This window comes from Acipenser ruthenus, chromosome 28 (genome assembly GCF_902713425.1).
Source record: "Acipenser ruthenus chromosome 28, fAciRut3.2 maternal haplotype, whole genome shotgun sequence".
Taxonomy (NCBI): Eukaryota; Metazoa; Chordata; class Actinopteri; order Acipenseriformes; family Acipenseridae; genus Acipenser; species Acipenser ruthenus.
In genome coordinates, this window is record NC_081216.1 from 6,191,046 (window position 1) to 6,213,915 (window position 22,870).

General features: G+C 38.8%; 1 protein-coding gene across 2 annotated transcripts in view; it reads right to left on the reverse strand.

Moving 5' to 3' along the window:
* Window positions 1–539: 539 nt before the first annotated feature.
* LOC117435041 (synaptic vesicle membrane protein VAT-1 homolog) overlaps window positions 540–22,870 on the reverse strand; it is a 54,071-nt gene continuing 31,740 nt past the window's right edge. Inside the window, exons 5-7 of one of the 2 annotated variants that reach the window (XM_034057917.3) lie at window positions 19,710–19,951; window positions 4,753–4,888; window positions 540–4,098 (exon numbers count right to left, since the gene is read on the reverse strand). In XM_034057917.3, the coding sequence (XP_033913808.1) occupies window positions 4,790–4,888; window positions 19,710–19,951 (341 nt within the window). In that variant the 3' untranslated portion in view covers window positions 540–4,098; window positions 4,753–4,789. Of the gene's footprint in view, window positions 4,889–19,709; window positions 19,952–22,870 lie in introns of both variants that reach the window. The other variant, XM_034057916.3, reaches the window with a different exon arrangement.

Here is a 22,870-nt window from a genome sequence, read left to right on the forward strand (position 1 = left end):
ACAGTATTTAATTATATAAAATCAAAACTGGAAAACAGAAAAATATGTACCTCATGCCAACTTACCTGAATGGTGAAGTTGCTTGCTGCTCTCTAGTGTGACAGTCTGTCTTTGCACCCCAAGATGAAGAACATGTCTATGCTCCTGCTACATGGAAACTTCACTGTAGATGCAGGGTTATTTACAAAGGAACAGGGTGTTTCCATGCCTTATTCTCAGAAAAATAGGTAATTTCACCTCAGCATATTACTGAATGAAAGCAGCAGGTTCGTTAATTCCATGAAGAAAGCTGTTGAAGGGGTGGGGAAATGTCCCCCTCCAGGTAAAATGAAGTGCAGCACTACCTGGCTTGCAAATTATTTCTTTAACGTAGTGTAGTACCAGGTATAGAGATTCAAAATCCAGCCTGCACATCTGTGTGGTGAATGGAAGTGCCAAAAGGGCAAGATGTACTGGAATCAATTTAACTATTAGGATTTGTGCCGACAACTTTAAAAGTCAACTTAACTTGAAGCTGAAGACAAAAATCCACAACATGCTTTTTTTTTATTATGCTCTTTATTAATATTGGAAAACATGTAAGGCATATGGTAACATCAGGCAGAAAAGCATTACAGGTTCTTGTCTATGTAAACAACCTGGATACGAAGCACAGAAGCAGAATTTTTCAAAGGGTTTTAACATAAAGACAATCTTTGAATTACATTGTAGAATTAAATTACAACATGAAAGCCAGCGTTCATCTTAATAGGTAAAAGAAACTACACAAAAAGAACACAATTTGCTTTATGTTTTGTTGAAACAAAACTGTAAATCATTTGTGTTGTCTAGAACCTCATTTAATACTGAAATCAACAGCCATCACCAGGCTTTCCAACTGCAGACCATACTCTTTGCTTTGTAATCAACTGGCGCAACAAGTTGAGTGTAAATGCAGTGTAAACATTTTGTGAGAAACTTCACTTTTTATGGCAGCTCTGAAAAAAAAAAAAAGAAAATATAAAATTGGAGCTAAAAATTGTTTAGGTGAAAGTACATCATTATCAAATGAAAAGCTGTTCTGAAAAATGAGGCTACGATAGGAGACCCTTGGGTAAAATTAGGTCTGATAAACTTTCCAGAGCTTGAAGTTCAAATGGATTGAGACTTCCTATGACTTTGTATCCTGTCGGCTTGCACAGTATGCACTACAGCGACTGACTATGTGTGTGCATGTGGGACTGATAATTCCTAATGGAAAGCACAAGATCCTTAATTTAACCTTGGATCCGTAGAACAGAATAACGCATGTCTACATGGGAACTGACCATGTATAAATGCATCATGACCTTACAGTTGAGGCGTGTTTAATATTTATTTACTGCAGTAGCAAAAAGAAGGCATTACATGATGAAAAGAGCTTGGTGATGGCTTTTAACATAAGTGTACATAATTCAGTTTTACTTGAATCACTGGTTTTACAAATGGTACCACAGATCCACATCCTTTAGGAGCCTGGAAAACCTTTGAATTAGAAATTCTCATGTGACTTATTTTCATTTCTAAGAAAAAAAAATCTGAAATCAGTTGGCACATAGGTCTTAATTTTTTTTTATAATTTTTGTTTTGTTTTGTTTCTGGAATGTTTCTTTGGTCAGTTGATGTATAAAAGTAAGGTCAGGTTGGTATGTTTCGGTATACCTAATTTCAGAAATGCAAATCAAGCGCATACTTTAATATTCCCTTTTTTAATCAATACTCGGTTCATGTGTTGAGTCCTGAGAGTGACAGAGAGATGAGTTTTGAAGCACAAATTATTCAAGGTGTCATGGGTAAAGCACCATAGCCATCTGAGCTCTTGTGTTTAATAGCACAACATACAAGCTACATTATGCAGAAGCTTATTTAACAGAGACAAAGTACAAATGAACAACCCAAACACCAAATTGTGGTAAACTTGGTATAAAATCCAGAAATAAAGTGGGTACACATATAGAAGACAGTAAGCAGATACAAAACAGAGAACCAGTAATAATGTTTTTAGTGTTAATAAGGAGATAAAGTGGATTTCAAATTGTTGTTATGAGTAAGTAGTACAAAGGTTTACAAACTGGCAGCTGTAGTAAGGCTATGTGACTAAGTACAAAAAAACCCAAAAAGGCACAGTAACCTGTTCCCAATATTTTATTAGCAGGCAGCATTTATAAAGGACTTCTTTATAGCAAAGGCTTATCAATACTCCCTTATAAAAAGATCTGCCTCAGATTATTGAGCTATTACTTAGCGGGCCTCCAACGTTTTGTGATTTTCAATTTGGGACAAAAACAGGTGCTCATTATTTTCTTAACAATACACCCGATAAACTATTTGGTGCAACTGGTTTAGTTGTTTAAAAAAATACTGTTGTCTATCTAAATCACATGGACCGTCACACATGTAGGCTTTCAATGAAAGAAAGTTTAGCATTTTTGAAACCATGTAGAATATAATGCTTAGAATTGAATACAACCAAAACCTTGGGATTATTCTGTATAAAACATGGCCAGTTGCAGTGGCAGTTTGAACTTTTTGTATAAAAAACACAATACAAATGGAAGTTACTTAATGACCTTTTTAAAAATAAACTGAAATTACTTAATTCTAAACTGATTCTATCCATTTCTTCTGGGACCATGGTTATTTTATTGGGGGATAAAATTAACAAAGTTTGACTGAGACTTGCAATCTACATTTTTCAACAATGCATCATTTTCTAAAGAACAAATATTACTTCTTTGCAAATCAGTCATAAAATGTGGGCAACATGGTGCTCATTTATGAAAATAGCAAATGGGCCTGATAATTCTTTGGGAATATACCATGAGTTTAGTTATAAGAAATACCTGCGCCATATACTGACCAAACATGACTAATTTCATAAAGAAAATGTAGCTTGTGTATCCTCAGATATACAGGAGCCACACAAATGCAGACATTTCAAGTAAAGCAAGCTCTCCACCCAAGTATTACATTATACAATTTGGCACCCTTAAACTTACTGCAAATGGTCTTGAGAACCCCCCTATCTTCCTTCATTTTAGCTTCGTCATCAAAAAGACGTTCTCTGCAAAACCATCACAGGTACAAAACATAAGGTCTGCGATTGCAAGTGAAGTGCAAATATCAATACAAACTGTCCAAACACAAGCACCAGGGCTCGGACTCTTACAGGCTAATTTGGTTACTATTAAAAAAGGCAGGCAGGCAAAGCATGTTCAATACTGTCCCAATGGCTATATGTATCAACAGGTGGATTCTTAACTTGGAGAGAAGTAGTATGTTTTAAAAAGTCTGCCAGCTTGATATTCAAAATATAACACTTCTGTAAGGCATTTGACCCATTTGTTATACAGATTACTGAATTTATTTTAAGGGGCCATTCTCATCATCATCATCAATAATGGCCACGCATGAAATCACTGAAGTTACTAGCAGAGATTGTAGCTCCAAGCTCTAACCAACAATAGGCAATTCATCAGCTGTAAATTACAGAATAACCAGGGAATAGCTTTACATGGATTTACTTGAATGCATAGTCCGAGCCCTGCACAGTAAAGCACACACACACACACACACACGCACGCACACACCAATGGATACATGGTTAAGTTTCCAAATAGCCTTAGTGGTTCACAAACTGAATTTAATCCATTGCTAAACTTTAAGGACCTGAAAGCAGAGATAACCTTTCTGGGAGCATGACAAACTACTAAGAAAAGGAGATGGGCAATATTCTCAGTGTTAAATATAGATGTACTAATTAATGCCACCTGTTTGTGGTACATTTGTGCTAAAGTATTTTAGTATTTGCGAATAAATTCCTCCTTCTCAGCAAGCCTTTGTATTTGTCAGAAGCATGGCTTTTTTCTGGCTCTTAACTAAATTGGCAACACAGCTAGTGTCTGACTGAGCGAGAGTTCCAAAAGGATCTCAATGTTATGACGGATATTTAGTGCAACACAGTTTCTGTGGTTACAATGAACTGTTGCTATGACAACCCTCTACATTCAGACTTCTAGAAGCAAAATACATTTGCGGAAAACACAGCAGCATTATGTCTGGTATTATTTTTCCAAGGACCTGAAAAGAGATTTAAAATGGTTTTCAGTGATTTATTATAGAAGAAAGGTTTAGCAAACACATACATTAAACAGGCCATTAATAAATCTCAAGAGAGTATAATGTCGATTCGAAATGAGGCTAACATGCACTCCATTACAAATAAAGTTAGTGATCTTTCACTGTGCCTGCTCGTTCTGCATTCCTTCTAGCATTTTAGTTATACTTCTAAAGGTTTTTTTTTGTTTGTTTGTTTAACATAACAGCAAGGCATGCATAAGCCTTCCGAACATTAATGTTTGCATTAGCGATATTAAATTACGTTGTAGGTTTTTGGCTGTGTTATTTATTTTAAAATTCAATGATTATACAGACAGAAAAATCAAGTCTACTATCTAAACAATATTGTGCTGTGGATTTGAGCCCTCCAAGATCTAAATGTATATATCAGAGGAAAATGTTTTTAACTTGATTCAACCTCTCCATGCACAACAATAAAACTGCAACCAAAAGGTATGCAGGGGTAGATTTAATAAATTGTACAAAGTGGATTAAAAAGGGCAACTGGGGAGACTTGCTATGTACTTATGGGGAAGGGGGGGTGTCTTCAGCGGTCAGATCTGTTACCAGGTCCTGAAAAGATCAGCAAATGAACTCGGATCACAACTGAACAACCTTTCGTAGAGGCTGGCTGCGTGGCTCCTGTGCTGCCCTAGTTCTCCTCTTTCTTCTCTTCTTTCTCAGCCTCTGGCACAAGAATGACCTTTCCAATGTTCTTCCTTTCCTGCATCTGCCTCATCGCATCACCCACCTGAAGAGAAACAGAGAGCAAGAGAGAGAGACTGTCAGACAGAAGACAATCTCCAGCGTGTTAGTAAGACAATACAGACTATATCATATCATAATGAAAGGGACAATAAAGCCTCAAACTAAACAATCGGGAATCATTTGAGAAAGTTATTAGTCTAACACAAATCAGAGGTGGTTAAATCTGGCACCAAAATCCTAATCCAGTCCAGGTTTTTATTCCAACCTAACCCTAACTGTTTATTGCACTTATTTTAAGTGTTTATTATTCTATGCACATCAGATGTAACTGTGTAAGGAAGGAATGCAACAGAAAGTGGATTGTAACGGGATTTAGCCATTCTTGATGACTTAATGTATTAAAAGGCTATTCCTCCTTTAAACTATGTCTGAAACAGATTACTCCTCAGGGTCATATTTCATCATAGTTCTGGCCTCCGCCTTTCTGGGTCTGTCAGTCTTTCATTCTCTTAAACAGCTGGAATGGGGTCTATGAAAATGCAGTGTGTAATAAAACCTGCTTTGGCTACAACTGATCTTGGTACATTCATTGCTTTACTCGGGACAGTCAGTCTGGCTACAGAGTGTAAGGCAACAACATATTAAACTGTCACTTCTTCCTCTTAACACTAGGGGTCATTATACAGTTCATTAAATGAAACCGTTAAAGAAGGGCTACAGAAACAGTTTTCAGTCAAAGCAGAAAATCCTTAATGAAATATAAAATAAAATAAAAATGAAAAATAATAAAAGGAATGCCTGAAAAGTGTTCAGTTTGTATACAATGCAACTGTACTTCGAAGGACCAGTAACTCTTTCTTGATTTTATAACAAAATATTTTAACTATCATGGAATGGTGTTAAATGCAATTGTATCCTTACCAGGGGTGTCAAACTCCAGTCCTCGAGGGCCGCAGGGTCTTCTGGTTTTCATTCCAACTTAAGCTCTCAATTAACATAACTGATCTAATTATTTGTTAAATTTGACATATTTAATATTTTTCAAGGTCTTTTACAGTTGATGATTTTAAAAATGCACTTGATTCAAGGTACACTACCTATGACACATTTTGAGGCCTGTTAAATGTGTCCAGTTAATCACATAATTAGACCAAAGTAATTGAGCGCTTGGGTGGAACGAAAGCCAGAAGACACTGCGGCCCTCCAGGAACTGAGTTTGACACCCCTGCATTAGACAGTTTCATCAGAATTAGTTAGATGGTCACACCAATTACTTCCTTACTGATATGATAAAAAAAAGAAATTAGAACACCAGTTTTCCTCTGTAAGGCTTAGATGTCTTTAGTGTTGTGATGAGAGGTACATAGGCTTGCATGTCTTTTACAGCTATGGTTATTATACATTTAGTCATAGTGCAGTGCAGAATGGGAACAAAGGAATAGAAACTGATAAACTTATCTGTTACTAACATTTGAGGTATTCATGGAGTTTATCAGCTCAGTGCAGAGATGCTAGCTTATGAAAGTAGAAAACACTAGCATAAGAGCGGAATTTTTTTTTTATTATTATTTTATTTTATTTTTATTTTTTATTTTTTAAGGCCTTTTAATTTGGAAAATTCTGTCTATTCTGGACTTAAATATTAAGAACATAAGAAAGTTTACAAATGAGAGGAGGCCATACAGCCCATCTTGCTCGTTTGGTTGTTAGTAGCTTATTGATCCCAGAATCTCATCAAGCAGCTTCTTGAAGGATCCCAGGGTGTCAGCTTCAACAACATTACTGGGGAGTTGGTTCCAGACCCTCACAATTCTCTGTGTAAAAAGTGCCTCCTATTTTCTGTTCTTAATGCCCCTTTATCTAATCTCCATTTGTGACCCATGGTCCTTGTTTCTTTTTTCAGGTCAAAAAAGTCCCCTGGGTCGACATTGTCTATAGCTTTTAGGATTTTGAATGCCTGAATCAGATCACCGCGTCGTCTTCTTTGTTCAAGACTGAATAATTCAATTATTTTAGCCTGTCTGCATACAACATACCTTTTAAACCCGGGATAATTCTGGTTGCTCTTCTTTGCACTCTTTCTAGAGCAGCAATATCCTTTTTGTAACGAGGTGACCAGAACTGAACACAATATTTTAGGTGAGGTCTTACTAATGCATTGTAAAGTTTTAACATTACTTCCCTTGATTCAAATTCAACACTTCCCACAATATATCCGAGCATCTTGTTGGCCTTTTTTATAGCTTCCCCACATTGTCTAGATGAAGACATTTCTGAGTCAACATAAACTCCTAGTTAAATTAGTTAATTGTAACACATTCACATGTAATTGAACCATTAATTATTTAGTTTGCACACTTTGCGTGTGAAATAACTTATAATGAAACTATGAAGTAACTATAAGTAATCTACCTCATTGGTGTAAGAAGAATTTCTTTAAAAGTAAACTTGTTATACCCTTAATCTATATACCATTAATAAGCTTAATGTGATATACTCTAAGATTGTATGCATCATTTCAGTTTAAGCTGTGCGTGTATGTGGGTATGTATGTGTGTGAGCAAGTTACTAGCTACATCACAGCCTGCTTAGCTGTTGAAGTTGCTGCTTGGTGTGTGAGCAGACAGGCAGCGTCATATTTCAATTGCCCTGTTAGCCACATTAATGCAGTGAAAGCTTTTGACTTGTGTTTTCTGCTTAGAGACCAAGATTTACTTTCTGACTTTTCTAATTTCTGTTTATTATTTGTGTACTTAATAAAATACTCCTATTGATTAAACATTGCTTGTTTCTCGCGTGTGTATGTGTGTGTTCATAGTAAATCCTTGATCTTTGTAACACGTCAACTAAATATTATTAATACGAGAACTAATCAACCCAGATAAACTCTGAATTCTCAATTATTGAATTGTTCCTACATTACTGTAGACATATTGCATGAATCACTAGTATAGGGAATTGGGGGACATGCTGTAGGAGTGTTGCATCCAAGGCGCATTATAAAAATTATAGGTGAGGGAGCACTTTATATGTGTGTGTATATATATATATATATATATATATATATATATATATATATATATATATATATATATATACATATATACATATATATATATATATATATATACACACACACACACACACACAGTGCCTTTCAAAAGTATTCAGACCCCTGACCAATTCTCTCATATTACTGAATTACAAATGGTACATTGAAATTTCGTTCTGTTTGATATTTTATTTTAAAACACTGAAACTCAAAATCAATTATTGTAAGGTGACATTGGTTTTATGTTGGGAAATAATTAAGAAAAATAAAAAAACTGAAATATCTTGCTTGCATAAGTATTCAACACCTGTGCTGTGGAAGCTCCCAGTTTACACCGATGAAATAAATTGCCCTAACGAGGACACAATTACCTTACCATTGGCCTCCACCTGTGAACCATTAAAAGTTGCTGTCACATTTTCTGGATAAAAACCCCACTGTTGAAGGATCATTGGTCAGGCTGTGAATCTGAAGGAAAATGAAGACCAAAGAGCATTCTACAGAAGTTAGAGATAAAGTAATACAAATGCATAGATTAGGGAAAGGGTACAAAATAATATCCAAGTGTTTGGATATCCCAGTGAGCACAGCTGGATCAATCAGGAAGTGGAAGCTGCATCACACCACCCAGGCACTGCCAAGAAAAGGCCGTCCCTCAAAACTCAGCGCTCAAACAAGGAGACTTGTGAGAGAAGCCACAGAGAGGCCAACAATCACTTTGAAGGAGCTACAGAGTTCAGTGGCTGGGAGTGGAGTAATGGTGCACCAGTCAACCATATCAAAAGCTCTGCATAACACTGGCCTGTGTGGGAGGGTGGCAAGAAAGAAGGCGTTACTCAAAAAGTACCATCTGAAAACACGTCTGGAGTTTGCCAGAAAGCATGAGAGTGACCCAGCTGCGATGTGGGAAAAGGTTTTGTGGTCAGATGAGACCAAGATAGAGCTTTCTGGCCAAAACTCAAAGCGCTATGTGTGGCGCAAACCTAACACTGCCCATGCCTCAAGACACACCATCCCTACAGTGAAGTATGGTGGTGGCAGCATCATGCTGTGGGGATGCTTCTCATCAGCAGGGACTGGGCATCTTGTTAAAATTGAAGGAAGAATGGATGGAGCAAAATACAGGGAAATACTGCAAGAGAACCTGCTTCAGTCTGCTAAAAAACTGAAGCTTGGGAGGAAATTCACCTTTCAGCAGGACAATGATCCCAAGCACAAGGCCAAAGCAACATTGGAGTGGCTCAAGAACAAAAAGGTGAATGTCCTACAGTGGCCCAGTCAAAGTCCTGATCTCAATCCCATTGAGAATCTGTGGCACTATTTGAAAATTGCGGTCCACAAGCGTCGTCCAACCAACCTGAACAACCTGGAGCAAATTGGCCAAGAAGAATGGGCCAAAATCACTCCGACACTGTGTGCAAAGCTGGTACATACTTACCCCAAAAGACTTAAAGCTGTTATTGCAGCGAAAGGTGGCTCTACCAAATATTAATGTGTGGGGGTTGAATACTTATGCAAGCAAGATATTTCAGTTTTTTATTTTTCTTAAAAATATTTCCCAACATAACCAATGTCACCTTACAATAATTGATTTTGAGTTTCAGTGTTTTAAAATAAAATATCAAACAGAACTAAATTTCAGTGTACCATTTATACCATAGAATTGGTCAGGGGTCTGAATACTTTTGCAAAGCACTGTATATATATATAATATATATATATATATATATATATATATATAAAAAATCACACACACACACACACACACACACTGAGTGTACAAAACATTAGGAACACCTGCTCTTTCCATGAAATAGACCGACGAGGTGAATCCAGGTGAAAGCTATGATCCCTTATTGATGTAACCTGTTAAATCCACTTCAATCAGTGTAGATGAAGGGGAGACAGGTCAAAGAAGGATTTTTAAGCCTTGACACAATTGAGACATGGATTGTATACTGTATGTGTGCCATTCAGAGGGTAAATGGGCAAGACAAAAGATTTACAGTAAGTGCCTTTGAACGGGATATGGTAGTAGTTGCCAGACGCGCCGGTTTGAGTGTGTGAAGAACTGCAACGCTGCTGGGTTTTTCATGCTCAAGTTTCCCGTGTGTATCAAGGATGGTCCACCACCCAAAGGACATCCAGCCAACGGCAGGCCAGTGGTCGAAAACGGCTCATTCATGGTTGAGAGGCCAAAGGAGGCTGACACGAATTGTGCAGAGCAACAGACAGACTACAGTTAGTCAACTGACAGTCCAGTACAACATTGGTGCCGAAAGACCCATAAAAGAATGCACAACTCGTCGTACCTTGACACGAATGGGGTATGGCAGCCGATAACCTAACAGAGTTCCACTTCTTTCAGCAAAACACAAGAAACTGTGGTTGCAGTGGGCTAAGGAACGAAAACACTGGAGGATTGGAAAAACATTGCCTGGTCTGATGAATCCCGGTTCCTGCTGTTTCACGCTGATGGGAGGACTAGGGTATGGAGAAAACCACATGAGTACATGCATCCATCATGCCGCGTGTCAACATTGCAGGCTGGTAGTGGTGGTGTGATGGTGTGGGGTGTGTTTTCATGGCACACATTGGGCCCCTTGATAAAAGTGGAGCAACGTTTGAATGCCACAGGATATCTAAACATTATTGCCAATCAGGTGCATCCCTTCCTGGCAGCAGTGTATCCATCTGCTAATGGATTCTCAGCAGGATAATGCCCCATGCCACAATGTTTTGTACACTCAGTGTATATACAGTATATATGTGTGTGTATATATATATATTATATATATATATATATATATATATATATATATATATATATATATATATATATATATATATATATATATATATATATATATATATTTATATATACAAATTTAGCATTTAAATATTTAGGAACATTTCTAGAGAATTATTAATTTTAAATGTGACAATGCTATTTTTTCTGTCTTAATGAATATTATTCATAGTTTTGAATATCTATTTTTAGGCTGTGAAATTAATATATATATATTTTTCCCCAGTGAAAAAAAATCCAGCCCTCATATGACCAGTATGCAGATATCCTGTGTATTTATGCAAATCTTTTGAAAATGACTCATTAGAGATGGTTAAACACATTCCAGAATCTGCAGCAGGTGCTCCTGCAGTCTACAAATCATTATTGAGAGTACAGAGCTACTCTGTTTATTAGATGGGGTCTGCTTTTCCTTCCACCTCAGTCATGGACTACAGACCAGGCACTTTCCACTCAACATTATGTCGCTTAGCAACAATATAAAACTGCTGCCTGTGCCTCTGTAATTGTTTCAGAAGAAAACAAAAAACAAACAATAAAAATCACCACAGTTGCATAATTAGAGAGATGAGAATTCACCCCAGCGACATTCACACGATTCAAGTATGAACCTGCCTAATGCTAGAAGGACATACTTTGATTCAGTCAGAAAACAGTGATATCAACACAATGTATGCACAACGATTTTGACGCATTTTAAAAACCTCCACATACAATACATGTAAGAAATCCAAAGCGATTGATAGCACATACAAAACTATGAAGAAACACTGCCAATGAATGTTAATACAAAGTGCTTATTAAAAACCATTAGTGTGTCGCTCTATGAAAGCAAGAATACACAGAAAGTATCACCATCATGGGCAGTGAAATAAGACAGAAATATGTGTCTTCTAAAACCAGAGCCTCCCATGCAAATCAGGTTGCTCGTCTGTTTATTCACTTTCCAAGACCTACTGTAACAGCATTAGGGAAAATGCAGCAAATCTTCTATGAATTGTGATTTAAAAACAAAACTACAAGATGTGCTATACGATTACATTGCTAGAAGACTTTCCTCATCACAAAAACCATAGTAGCTGATTGATCTCAAAACTTGGTCAAGTTGGGTCTTAAAGTATCCAAGTGATTCTGCGTCAACATGTCTTGGCAACCCATTCCATAGCCTCACCACTCTGTGTGAAGAAGTGTCTCTTACCCTCTTTCCTGCATTTCATTCCATACCATCACCACTCTGTTTGAAGAAGTGTCTCTTACCCTCTTTCCTGCATTTCATTCCATACCCTAAGCAGGCTCTGTGTTCAGCCCACAGCTATCCAGCCTAAAATATTCTGCATCAACAACATGGATAGGTAACTGTGACAGAGATCGAATGATTCTTGGTGATAGATCTCCCTCTCGACCTGTGAGGGCACGGTACGAGAGGAACAGAGTACCCTTAATTAAATGTCACGACAATTTATTCCGTAGGGTAGGTGGAAGTCGGTCATTTAGGAAAGGGGCAGAGCTACGGCACCCAAGCTCAGTGACCCGGACGGTAAGCGGCGTGGCATCCGAGGATTGGAGGAGCGGATGCGCTCGTTAACCTCGGGGTCATGAGCCAGGGTATAAATAGGGGGCATGGCTTGAGTGATCTGTTCCTTTGTGAATGGTTAGAGAGAACCAGAAGGAAACCGTGAACGTGAACTGTGAGTGTTGTTTGTTAGTTTGGTCTTGTAAACTGTGTGTCTTTTGTGTCGTTAAAGATTACTAGCACAATCCGGAGCTGTAGCCGTCGGCCAGCATTAACCCGGACGTCAGCACGCACTTCTTTCACGACAGGACTGTCTTTTCACCACGAGCACCTAAATCACGCACTGTAGAAACTGTGTCTGTGTTTGTGTGGGTGAGGAAAACGGGACGTTTTGGTTGCGGGTCAAACCTGTGGGATTCATATAAATGGAGTGATACACGCCGTTGTACCACTTCCAACAATATTATTATTTACAGGTTGTTGCCATAAGGCTCTGGACATTAAAACATTAATAAACACCCTTGCACCTGTACCATACGTTTTCTGTGTGATTATTCCGCTCTGCACTGCACTCACCTGCACGTAGTTACCACTTTGCCACAGTAACCCATTTAATCTCCTTCCCTGTCCTAAATCTCATCTGGTCCTGGTTCATGTACTGAGAGTACTGGGTAGGGTTAACTTTGTAAGCTCCTTTTGGAGATCCTGTAGAAGTAGAATTGTGGCAGTGCTTATCAGCACACTTGCTTTAAATGACCTTGCTATTGTGTGCTTACCTACCTGGCACACACTGTCTCCAAGTTACTTACTTTTCAGACAAATATTAAAATCAGGAGACAGGGCTGTTTTCAGGCCTATGAAAACTGTGCCAGCTATTTCACTGTCAGCTGATGTGAAAAGTAAACAGGGTGGTCTTGTTTGTGTCAGGTAAGAGGAATAGAGTCGGAGGTGCATGGAGCTACTTCAAATAGTGTGAAAAGTTTTCCAGTGTGTACCAAATGTAACAAAAACCCTGAAGCACTAAGATATCTTTCTTGTTCTATAGACAGGCTGTCAACTGGGTCCTAATGACACGCTAAACTATTACAACGGTTAATATGAAGTTATTAATACTAATTTGTATTTCATTATTGAGACCTTGAAGCAATGCTTAATAAAGTACCAAAAAAGTATTGCTCAAAATAATTTACATCTTTTCAATGACAAGCTATCTGCAAGCCATTGCCGTTAAAACTTTTTATTAGGTCAGAAAAAGTCATAAAATTAAAACAGAGATGACAAGACAGCCTTTCACTTCAACTTTAATCCAGATTCAAGCCAGAGGCAGGAAGTGTTTTGATTAAAATTGCAAAGTAGAAACTCAGGCTTGGCCTGCCATGAGCAGCCATGGATGGAGACTCACTTTCTGAATGCTGAAGATCAGGTAGACTGGATCATGCCTTTCCAACGGTCTAGTGCCTCCAAAATATTACCAGTAATATTTCTACTTAATACACATCATTGTCTGGCTGCCTAATTTTTATTTTGTTTACATTAAGCTAAAGAATTGCAAATTTACTGTCAACCTGCATTAAATATCTTTTGTTATTGCATCCCAATAATTAGATCACAACTTCTAAAGTTTAATGCAAAGGCTGTTACCATACCCTTGTAATGTTTTTGTGCATTTGTCGCTTTAACTAACAGCAGTCGGACTCTGGACTAGCAAGGTATTTGTATTGTATTCAGTTGTTTGAAATGAAATGGAAAATAATTGTGAAGCATGGGGTTTTAGATGGACGGAAGTGAAGTTGTTGTTGCAATCCACTTACATAAAATTACATTTTGAGAACAGTAATACAACAGCCAGCATGGATTCAGAAAAATGACTGGCAAACCTTAAAAACTTCTTTTAAAAAAAAGAAGAAGTCACTGCAAGGCTGGACACACAAAGAGTCTATGAAAATCACTTGGAATTCCAAAAAGCCTTTGACAAAGTGCTGCACGAAAGACTAAATCCAAAAGCTGCAGTCTGTGAAAATACAAGCAAGTACATGCAAGGGGATACAAATGTGGTTAAAACACAGGAAGCAGAGGACTTGTAGGAGGAGAAACCTCCATGTGGGGCCATGTGCTCAGTGGGGAGCTGCGAGGTTATGTGCTCGGACCTCTCTTGTTTCTTATCTAGGCCTACATCAACAATTTAGATCAGAGAGCAACCAGACTAATTCAATGGGTTAAAGGAATAATCTATGAAGATAAGTGGTAAGAACTGAATCTATTTAGCATATGTGAAGTAGCGGGTTATGAGAAACAGCAGGGAGGGGGTTAAAACCTCCCTGCTATAGAAATGCACCGTTTTGATTTGTGTTGCTTTATTGTTTCATTGGATTTTCTAATTGATTTCTTAATTGTCTTATTGTTTTGTTTAATTGTTTAATTGTTTTATTGTTAATTATCATCCGCACCTGGGCGCTATTGGAAATTAGGCCCAGGTGCGGGGTTTAAAAGGAGAGCAGGCAGTCTGCTCGGGGCTGCTAAAGAGAAGGAGGCAGAAAGGAGTGCTCTGCTTCCTGGCAGTCCCGAGGAAAAAGGTACAGTGCAAACCTGTGTGGTTAAGTTTTGTGGAACAGGGAAACGGCTTAGCCGTCCTGTGATAGTTAGGTTCCTGCGTGTGTAGTTAGTGCTCAGAAAGAGCTAGGTGTTTATTTTGTGTGCTTTGTTTTACGTTTGTGTTTATTAAAAAATAGCGCAACCGCGCTGAAAAATCCATTTGAGTGTCCTGGGTCGTATTTTTAAAGGGGCAACGAACCCGAGTGGGTGAGTTTCTTTCACACATAGTACAGAAACCAGAACCAGAGGAGACAGTTTGAATGGAGCTACACTTAGGGCTGAGGGAAGGAGACACTTCATACACAGTGTTGAGGGTATGGAACGGGCTATGTAGTCATGTTGTTGGTGCTGAATCATTGGTATGGTGTCTATTTTAGGACATCCTCAGACATCCTTCCTGTGTCAGTCATCAGTCCTCAAGTTTCTTTTTTCTTTTTTCGGGGAGAGCAAGGGGTTGGGCAGTCAATCACCCAAATCAAACAAAACAAAAAACACTTTTGATGCTTCCATTGGATGACATAGATGTCAATCAAACGGCAGACTAAATACTTCACAAGTAGATGGCATTAAGTGGTGGGTCAGTAATAAGTTCCTAACCCTCTATATACCAGAACCCCAGTATATTACTATAACGCCCGCCAGGGTCCGTGTGTTTTTTGTTCAGGTGCTGCAATAATCATTATCGCTTCAACATACTCAACTCACTCTTCTGCATACACAGAAGGGATTCTTTTATGACCTGGAAGTGGAAATGACATATGTTCACATTTGAAATTTTGAAGCTATCTATGTTTGAAGTATACCAAAAAAAATGCGCCTAAGGAGACGAAAAGTTTTTTTTTCTGTGGACTGTTGCCGAGATAGTTTCAGAAATGCATTCTGATGAAAAAAGGCACTTTACAGAGCGTTTAAAAAGGGACCAAAAACAAAGTACACAGAAAGAGTACTTGGAACTGCAAACACAAATCAAAAAGGAAGTTAGAAAGGCCAAGAGATAGATAGCAATCAATATTGCTAAGGGGGCTAAAACCAATTCCAAAATGTTTTTCCAATATTATAACAGCAAGAGAACATTCAAAGAGGAGGTTAAATGTCTAAGAGACACAAATGGCAAAATCATAGACGAAGAAAAAAAAGTAGCAAATATATTAAATGATTACTTTTCACAGGTTTTTACAAAGGAGGACACAGACAACATGCCCCACATGTCGACCTGTTCCTATCCAGTTTTAAATGACTTTACCATAACAGAGGCAGAAGTGTTAAAGCAGGGGTGTCAAACTCCGGTCCTCGAGGGCTGTCGGGTCTTCATTCCAACTTAAGCTCTCAATTAACATAATTGATTGAATTATTTGTTGAATTTGACATTTAATATTTTTCAAGGTCTTTTTCAGTTGATGGTTTTAAAAACGCACTTGATTCAAGGTACACTACCTGTGAAACCTTTTGAGGCCTGAAGAGATGTGTTAAATGTGTCCAGTTAATCTAATAATTAGACCAATTAAGTAATTGAGAGCTTGGGTGGAACGAAAGCCAGAAGACACTGCGGCCCTCCAGGAACTGAGTTTGACACCCCTGTGTTAAAGGGACTAGGAGCTCTTAAAATAAACAAACCCCCTGGGTCGGATGAGATCCTCCCAATAGTACTCAAAGAAATGAAAGAAGTTATTCACAAACCGCTAACCAAGATCGTGCAAGAGTCTCTTGACACAGGGGTTGTACCGACAGACTGGAGAATTGCAAATGTAATACCGATCCACAAAAAGGGAGACAAAACCGAACCAGGTGACTACAGACCAATAAGCCTCACTTCTATTATATGTAAACTTATGGAAAACTATAATAAGATCCAAAATGGAAAATTACCTATATGGGAACAATATCCTGGGAGACAGTCAGCATGGTTTTAGGAAAGGGAGATCGTGTCTAACTAACTGGCTTGATTTTTTTGAGGATGCAACATTGACAATTGATAATTGCAAAGCATACAACATGGTTTATTTAGATTTCCAGAAAGCTTTTGACAAAGTCCCGCATAAAAGATTAACTCTCAAACTGAACGCAGTAGGGATTCAAGGAAATGCATGCACATGGATTAGGGAGTGGTTAACTTGTAGAAAACAGAAAGTACGGATTAGAGGAGAAACCTCAAAATGGAGCGAGGTAACCAGTGGTGTACCACAGGGATCAGTATTAGGTCCTCTGCTATTCCTAATCTACATTAATGATTTAGATTCTGGTATAGTAAGTAAACTTGTTAAATTTGCAGATGACACAAAAATAGGAGGAGTGGCAAACACTGTTGCAGCAGCAAAGGTCATTCAAAATGATCTAGACAGCATTCAGAACTGGACACATGGCAAATGACATTTAATAGAGAAAAGTGCACGCAGGCAATAAAAATTTGTATTATAAATATCATATGGGATATACTGAAATTGAAGAAGGGAACTATGAAAAAGACCTAGGAGTTTATGTTGACTCAGAAATGTCGTCTTCTAGACAATGTGGGGAAGCTATAAAAAAGGCCAACAAGATGCTCGGATATATTGTGAGAAGTGTTGAATTTAAATCAAGGGAAGTAAATGTTAAAACTTTACAATGCATTAGTAAGACCTCACCTAAAATATTGTGTTCAGTTCTGGTCACCTCGTTACAAAAAGGATATTGCTGCTCTAGAAAAAGAGTGCAAAGAAGAGCAACCAGAATTATCCCGGGTTTAAAAAGGCATGTCGTATGCAGACGGGCTAAAAGAATTGAATCTTTTCAGTCTTGAACAAAGAAGACTACGCGATCTGATTCAAGCATTCAAAATTCTAAAAACGTATGTATAGACAATGTCGACCCAGGGGACTTTTTTGACCTGAAAAAAGAAACAAGGACCAGGGGTCACAAATGGAGATTAGATAAAGGGGCATTCAGAACAGAAAATAGGAGGCACTTTTTTACACAGAGAATTGTGAGGGTCTGGAACCAACTCCCCAGTAATGTTGTTGAAGCTGACACCCTGGGATCCTTCAAGAAGCTGCTTGATGAGATACTGGGATCAATAAGCTACCAACAACCAAACGAGCAAGATGGGCTGAATGGCCTCCTCTCGTTTGTAAACTTTCTTATGGTCAAGCAGCAGCAGTGCCAAGCTCCCGACATTTTACTCTCAGTCTACATTACAAGTTCCAGTAGCGCAAATTATCTTTCTCCCCTTTTATAATATCCAAAGACAACAGGCTTTAATTCAGCTCTCAACGATGCCCTTCACCTGGAATCACTCATTAAATCGGAATTATCAATTATGTTTACTTTCTCGCCATTGCAGATGCCAATACAGCCTTGTCTCTCCACGCCCATACCGGCAGTAGATCTCTCAATCATCACATTGCACTATTTCCATACAATCTCCCAGCTGCAGCGATCCATTGCTACTTTTTCAGTAACTGAGACACAAAATCATAATGGGTAAGACATTAAATTTGATTCAATTCTTTTTCAACTCGGGATCCCCAGCTTGGTTTTGGTGAAAAAAAAAAAAAAAAAAGGTTTTGTGGCGAAATTGTCTTGGTTTCGTGTTTTACAACGTATTATTGTAGTTTACCCTCTTGCTTTCATGAAGTGGACTCATGAATGTTTAACCCTTTGAGTAGTACGAACATACCGGTACGTTCACTGCTGTCTGGTCCCCAGGGAGTACGAACGTACAGGTACACTCTGCAACCTTAAACTTGAATTACTGAGCCTACAAAACTCCTGATAACTAGATATTTTAAACACTAGGTTTCTTTAACGCCTTTTATTGGTCTCTTGCACCCTCTGCCAGATACTGACTGAATTAGATACAATAAACCAGCACAAAAATGTCAGCGATGTCTGTAAACTGGCGAAAATTGCACAGTGAGAAAGAAGTCTTAGAAATACTGAATTTACATTTCGATTTAAATTCAAACACATACAATTCTTCCACTGAATTGGATGTCAGCGAGTGTGTCAGTGAAGACATAAGTGAAGAATATTTACCATCAGCATCATGTGACAGCTCTGTGCGTTGCTCTATGCTTCAAGGAGTATAATACATTGAAGCATTAGACACTCCAACTTTTGGCAGTTTTATATAATGTTTGTATTGCTTTGCAACCTGTTGACATTGTCATCACAGTTGTTTACTATTTCATCATGTGGTTAAGTTGGTTATGCTCAGTATATAAAAACTATAGATTTAATAAATAATGTTAAAAACTGTGAAAAACCTAAAAATCCCTTTACTTTACCACAGGCTACCCGAGGTAAAAATGATATCAAATACATTCTCTTGTTGAAAAACACCTCCAAAAAAAACAAACAAGCTAGAATATTTGTGTTTAAAATGAAAGCATTCGGGGCTCCCGAGTGGTGTTCCGCGTGGAGTGCAGGATGCGCCCTATAGTCTGGACGTCGCCGGTTCGAGTCCAGGCTATTCCTTTGCTGACCGAGGACGGGAGCTCCCAGGGGGCAGCGCTCAACTGGCCGAGCGCCTCCTGGGGGAAGGGAGGGCTAGGTCGGCCAGGGTGTCCTCGGCTCACCGCGCACCAGCCACCCCGGTGGTCTGGCTGGGCGCCAGCAGGCTTGCCTGTAAGATGCCCAGAGCTGCGGTGTCCTCCAACGCTGTAGCTCTGGGTGGCTTCATGGCGAGTCTGCAGTGTGTAAAGAAGCAGACCGCACACGCTTCGCAGGACAGCGTGTGTTCGTCTTCGCCCCTCCCGAGTCAGCGCAGGGGTGGTAGCGGTGGGCTATATAATAATAAAATAATCCGACATTACTAAAAATAGGGGAGAAAAACAAAGTAATTGGCGACCACTAAATTAAATAAATAAATAAATAAATAAATAAATAAATAAAATAAAAAATAAATAGAAAGCATTTGTAACCTGTTGAAATGGCCAGACAGAGTCCACTCTAGGCTTGATCTTGCCCTGCTTGTAGAGGTCCAGTATTTTGGACAGGACACCTCCCACCAGTTCCATCTCCTCGTCCAGGTAGCCCAGGTGATACCCGCACACTGCTTTGTTGGACTGCAGCAGCTGCATGGCATTGATGCTGAACTGGTTCCACCAGGTCTTAGCCAGGGCCATTAAATTCTTCTTCTGCCCAGTCAAAAGGTTTGCAGCACCTGAGAGGAGACAAAACAGAAACCTTCATGTTTACACAAATACTTGCACGCACACACCATGCATTTTAACCTTTCTGTCTAAATGCAATCAAATATAACAGCATTGCTAGGGCCCTGCGTTTTACGCGACCTGCTTTCTTAGGCTGCACTTCATTCCTCCCACCGCAAGGTGGTCATGTAGTCTGCTTAACTGAACCACTTATTGATTAATGAATCTCCCAATTCCTTTAATCATCTCAATTAGTCATTAACGCACAATGGGAGCGTTGATTAGACAGCAACAGCAGCTACAGACATTTATTTAGTCATGCATCCCTTTATTACTAATACGTCTTCTTCAATATTATTTCTTAGAATGTGTAAATAAATAATTTAAATGTTTCAGTTTACAAGTAGGAACACAAATTTGTCAACAAAATACTGAAATCATAACATCAATGCTGTAACATATATTACAAAAACATAATAATAATAATACTAATAATAATAATAATAATAAATGCCAGGTTGTTCACAAGCAGCACATTAAGTTTAGAAAGAGTGCAAAGAGGAACCAGAATTATCCCGGGTTTAAGAGGCATGTCGTATGCAGACGGGCTAAAAGAATTGAATCTATTTAGTCTTAAACAAAGAAGACTACGTGGTGATCTGATTCAAGCATTCAAAATCCTAAAAGGTATAGACAATGTCGACCCAGGGGACTTTTTTGACCTGAAAAAACAAACAAGGACCAGGGGTCACAAATGGAGATTAGATAAAGGGGCATTCAGAAAAGAAAATAGGAGGCACTTTTTTTACACAGAGAATTGTGAGGGTCTGGAACCAACTGCCCAGTAATGTTGTTGAAGCTGACACCCTGGGATCTTTCAAGAAGCTGCTTGATGAGATTCTGGGATCAATAAGCTACTAACAACCAAAACAAGCAAAATGGGCTGAATGGCCTCCTCTAAACCCGGGATAATTCTGGTCGCTTTTCTTTGCACTCTTTCTAGAGCAGCAATATCCTTTGTGTAACTAGGTGAGACAATTGATTGGACATTGGACACTGGATACAGAGTGATTTCAGCTGTTGAATTGCAAGCTTGAATAAAAGCAATAAAAGAATCACAGAACTAAAAACAATATGCCACATCTGTCGAGAGCAGTGCCTTTGTGCAAATCGGCATGTTGGAGGCTGGACTAGTGCAGCGTACTGGCTTGCCGTTTTGGGTGCTCACAGCCAGCAATTTAAAACCTGGAGAGACAGTATAACTAGACACACTCTGTCAATGACACGCCATGAACTGGGGGACCAAGAGTCGCAACACCTGCCCAAGATCAACAGATCATTTTGCAGCATCTCCGGGATGTCAATGGAACCAGCACAATGAATTCACATCATCTGCTCTAAAATAGAGCTTGTCATTTTTCGATCACATCTAGTGAATTTTATCCAAATATAAGTGATACATTTCTTTTGATGCTCAGTATAACACACACCTTTACATATAATATATATATATATATATATATATATATATATATATATATATATATATATATATATATATATATATATTATATATATACACACACACACACACACACAGAGAGACAGAGAGAGAGACAGAGAGAGAGAGAGAGAGAGAGAGAGAGAGAGAGAGAGAGAGAGAGAGAGAGGAGACACACACACACAACCGGTCAAAAGTTTTAGAACACCTAAATTTTTCCAGTTTTTATTGAAATTTACGCAGTTTAATGTCTCAATGTACTCTGAAATTAAAGCATAGAACAAATAAACAATTGGAGATAAAAAAGAAATCATGGAATCGTTTTGTTTAACAAAATTTAATCTAAATTTTTGACTCAAAGTAGCCACCTTTTGCAGATATAACAGCCGAACACACTCGTGGCATTCTTTCTACAATGGAAATCAAATATTGTTCGGAAAGTTCTTCCCAACACTGTTGCAGAAGTTCCCATAAATGTGTTGCACTTGTAGGTTGCTTTGCTTTCACCCTTCTGTCCAGTTCATCCCAAACCAGCTCGATGGGGTTTAAGTCTGGAGACTGTGCTGGCCATTCCATGATTTGAAGCCTACCGTCTTGTTCTTTTCTACTAAGGTAGTTCTGACATAGCCTGGAGGTATGTTTTGGGTCATTATCTTGCTGTAGGATGAACCCCTGACCAACTAGGTGTATACCAGAGGGTATTGCATGGCACTGCAAAATGCTGTGGTAGCAGTTTTGGTTCAGGGTGCCACTCACTCTGTGCAAGTCGCCGACTCTGGATCCAGCAAAAGAGCCCCAGACCATCACGCTTCCTCCTCCATGTTTGACAGTTGGTGTCACACACCGAGGTACCATCCTTTCGCCTACTTGACGGCATACAAAAACCCTGCATGATGAACCGAAGATTTCAAATTTTGATTCATTTTGAGTCTTCAGTAGTCCACTGGCGGTGCTTCATGGCCCAGGCAAGCCTCTTTTTCTTATTTTGCCATCTTAGTAATGGCTTTCTTACTGCCACTCTACCTGTCAAACCTGCAGCTCGAAGTCTTATCTTCACAGTTGAAACTGAGACTTGCTTACTTCGACCAGTGTTAAGCTGTGCTTGAAGCTGTTGTCCTGTGAGCCGCCTATCACGCAAGCTGGTGACTCTCAGAAACTTGTCTTTTGATTCTGTTGTGGCTTTGGGTGCCAGACCTCTTCCTGTCAGAGTTTCCTCCAGTTTCCAAGTGCCTTTTGATGGTGTAGGAAACTGTACTCACTGACACCTTGGCTTTCTTTGCAATTTCTCTAAAGGAAAGACCTACACTTTTAAGGGTTATAATAGTCTGTCTGTCTTCCTTTGTTAATTGCCTTTTTCTCGCCATTATGAGAGCAATATACTACTTCCTGCAGTACAATACTGTCCAAATAATGCTTAAGAGGGTGTAGT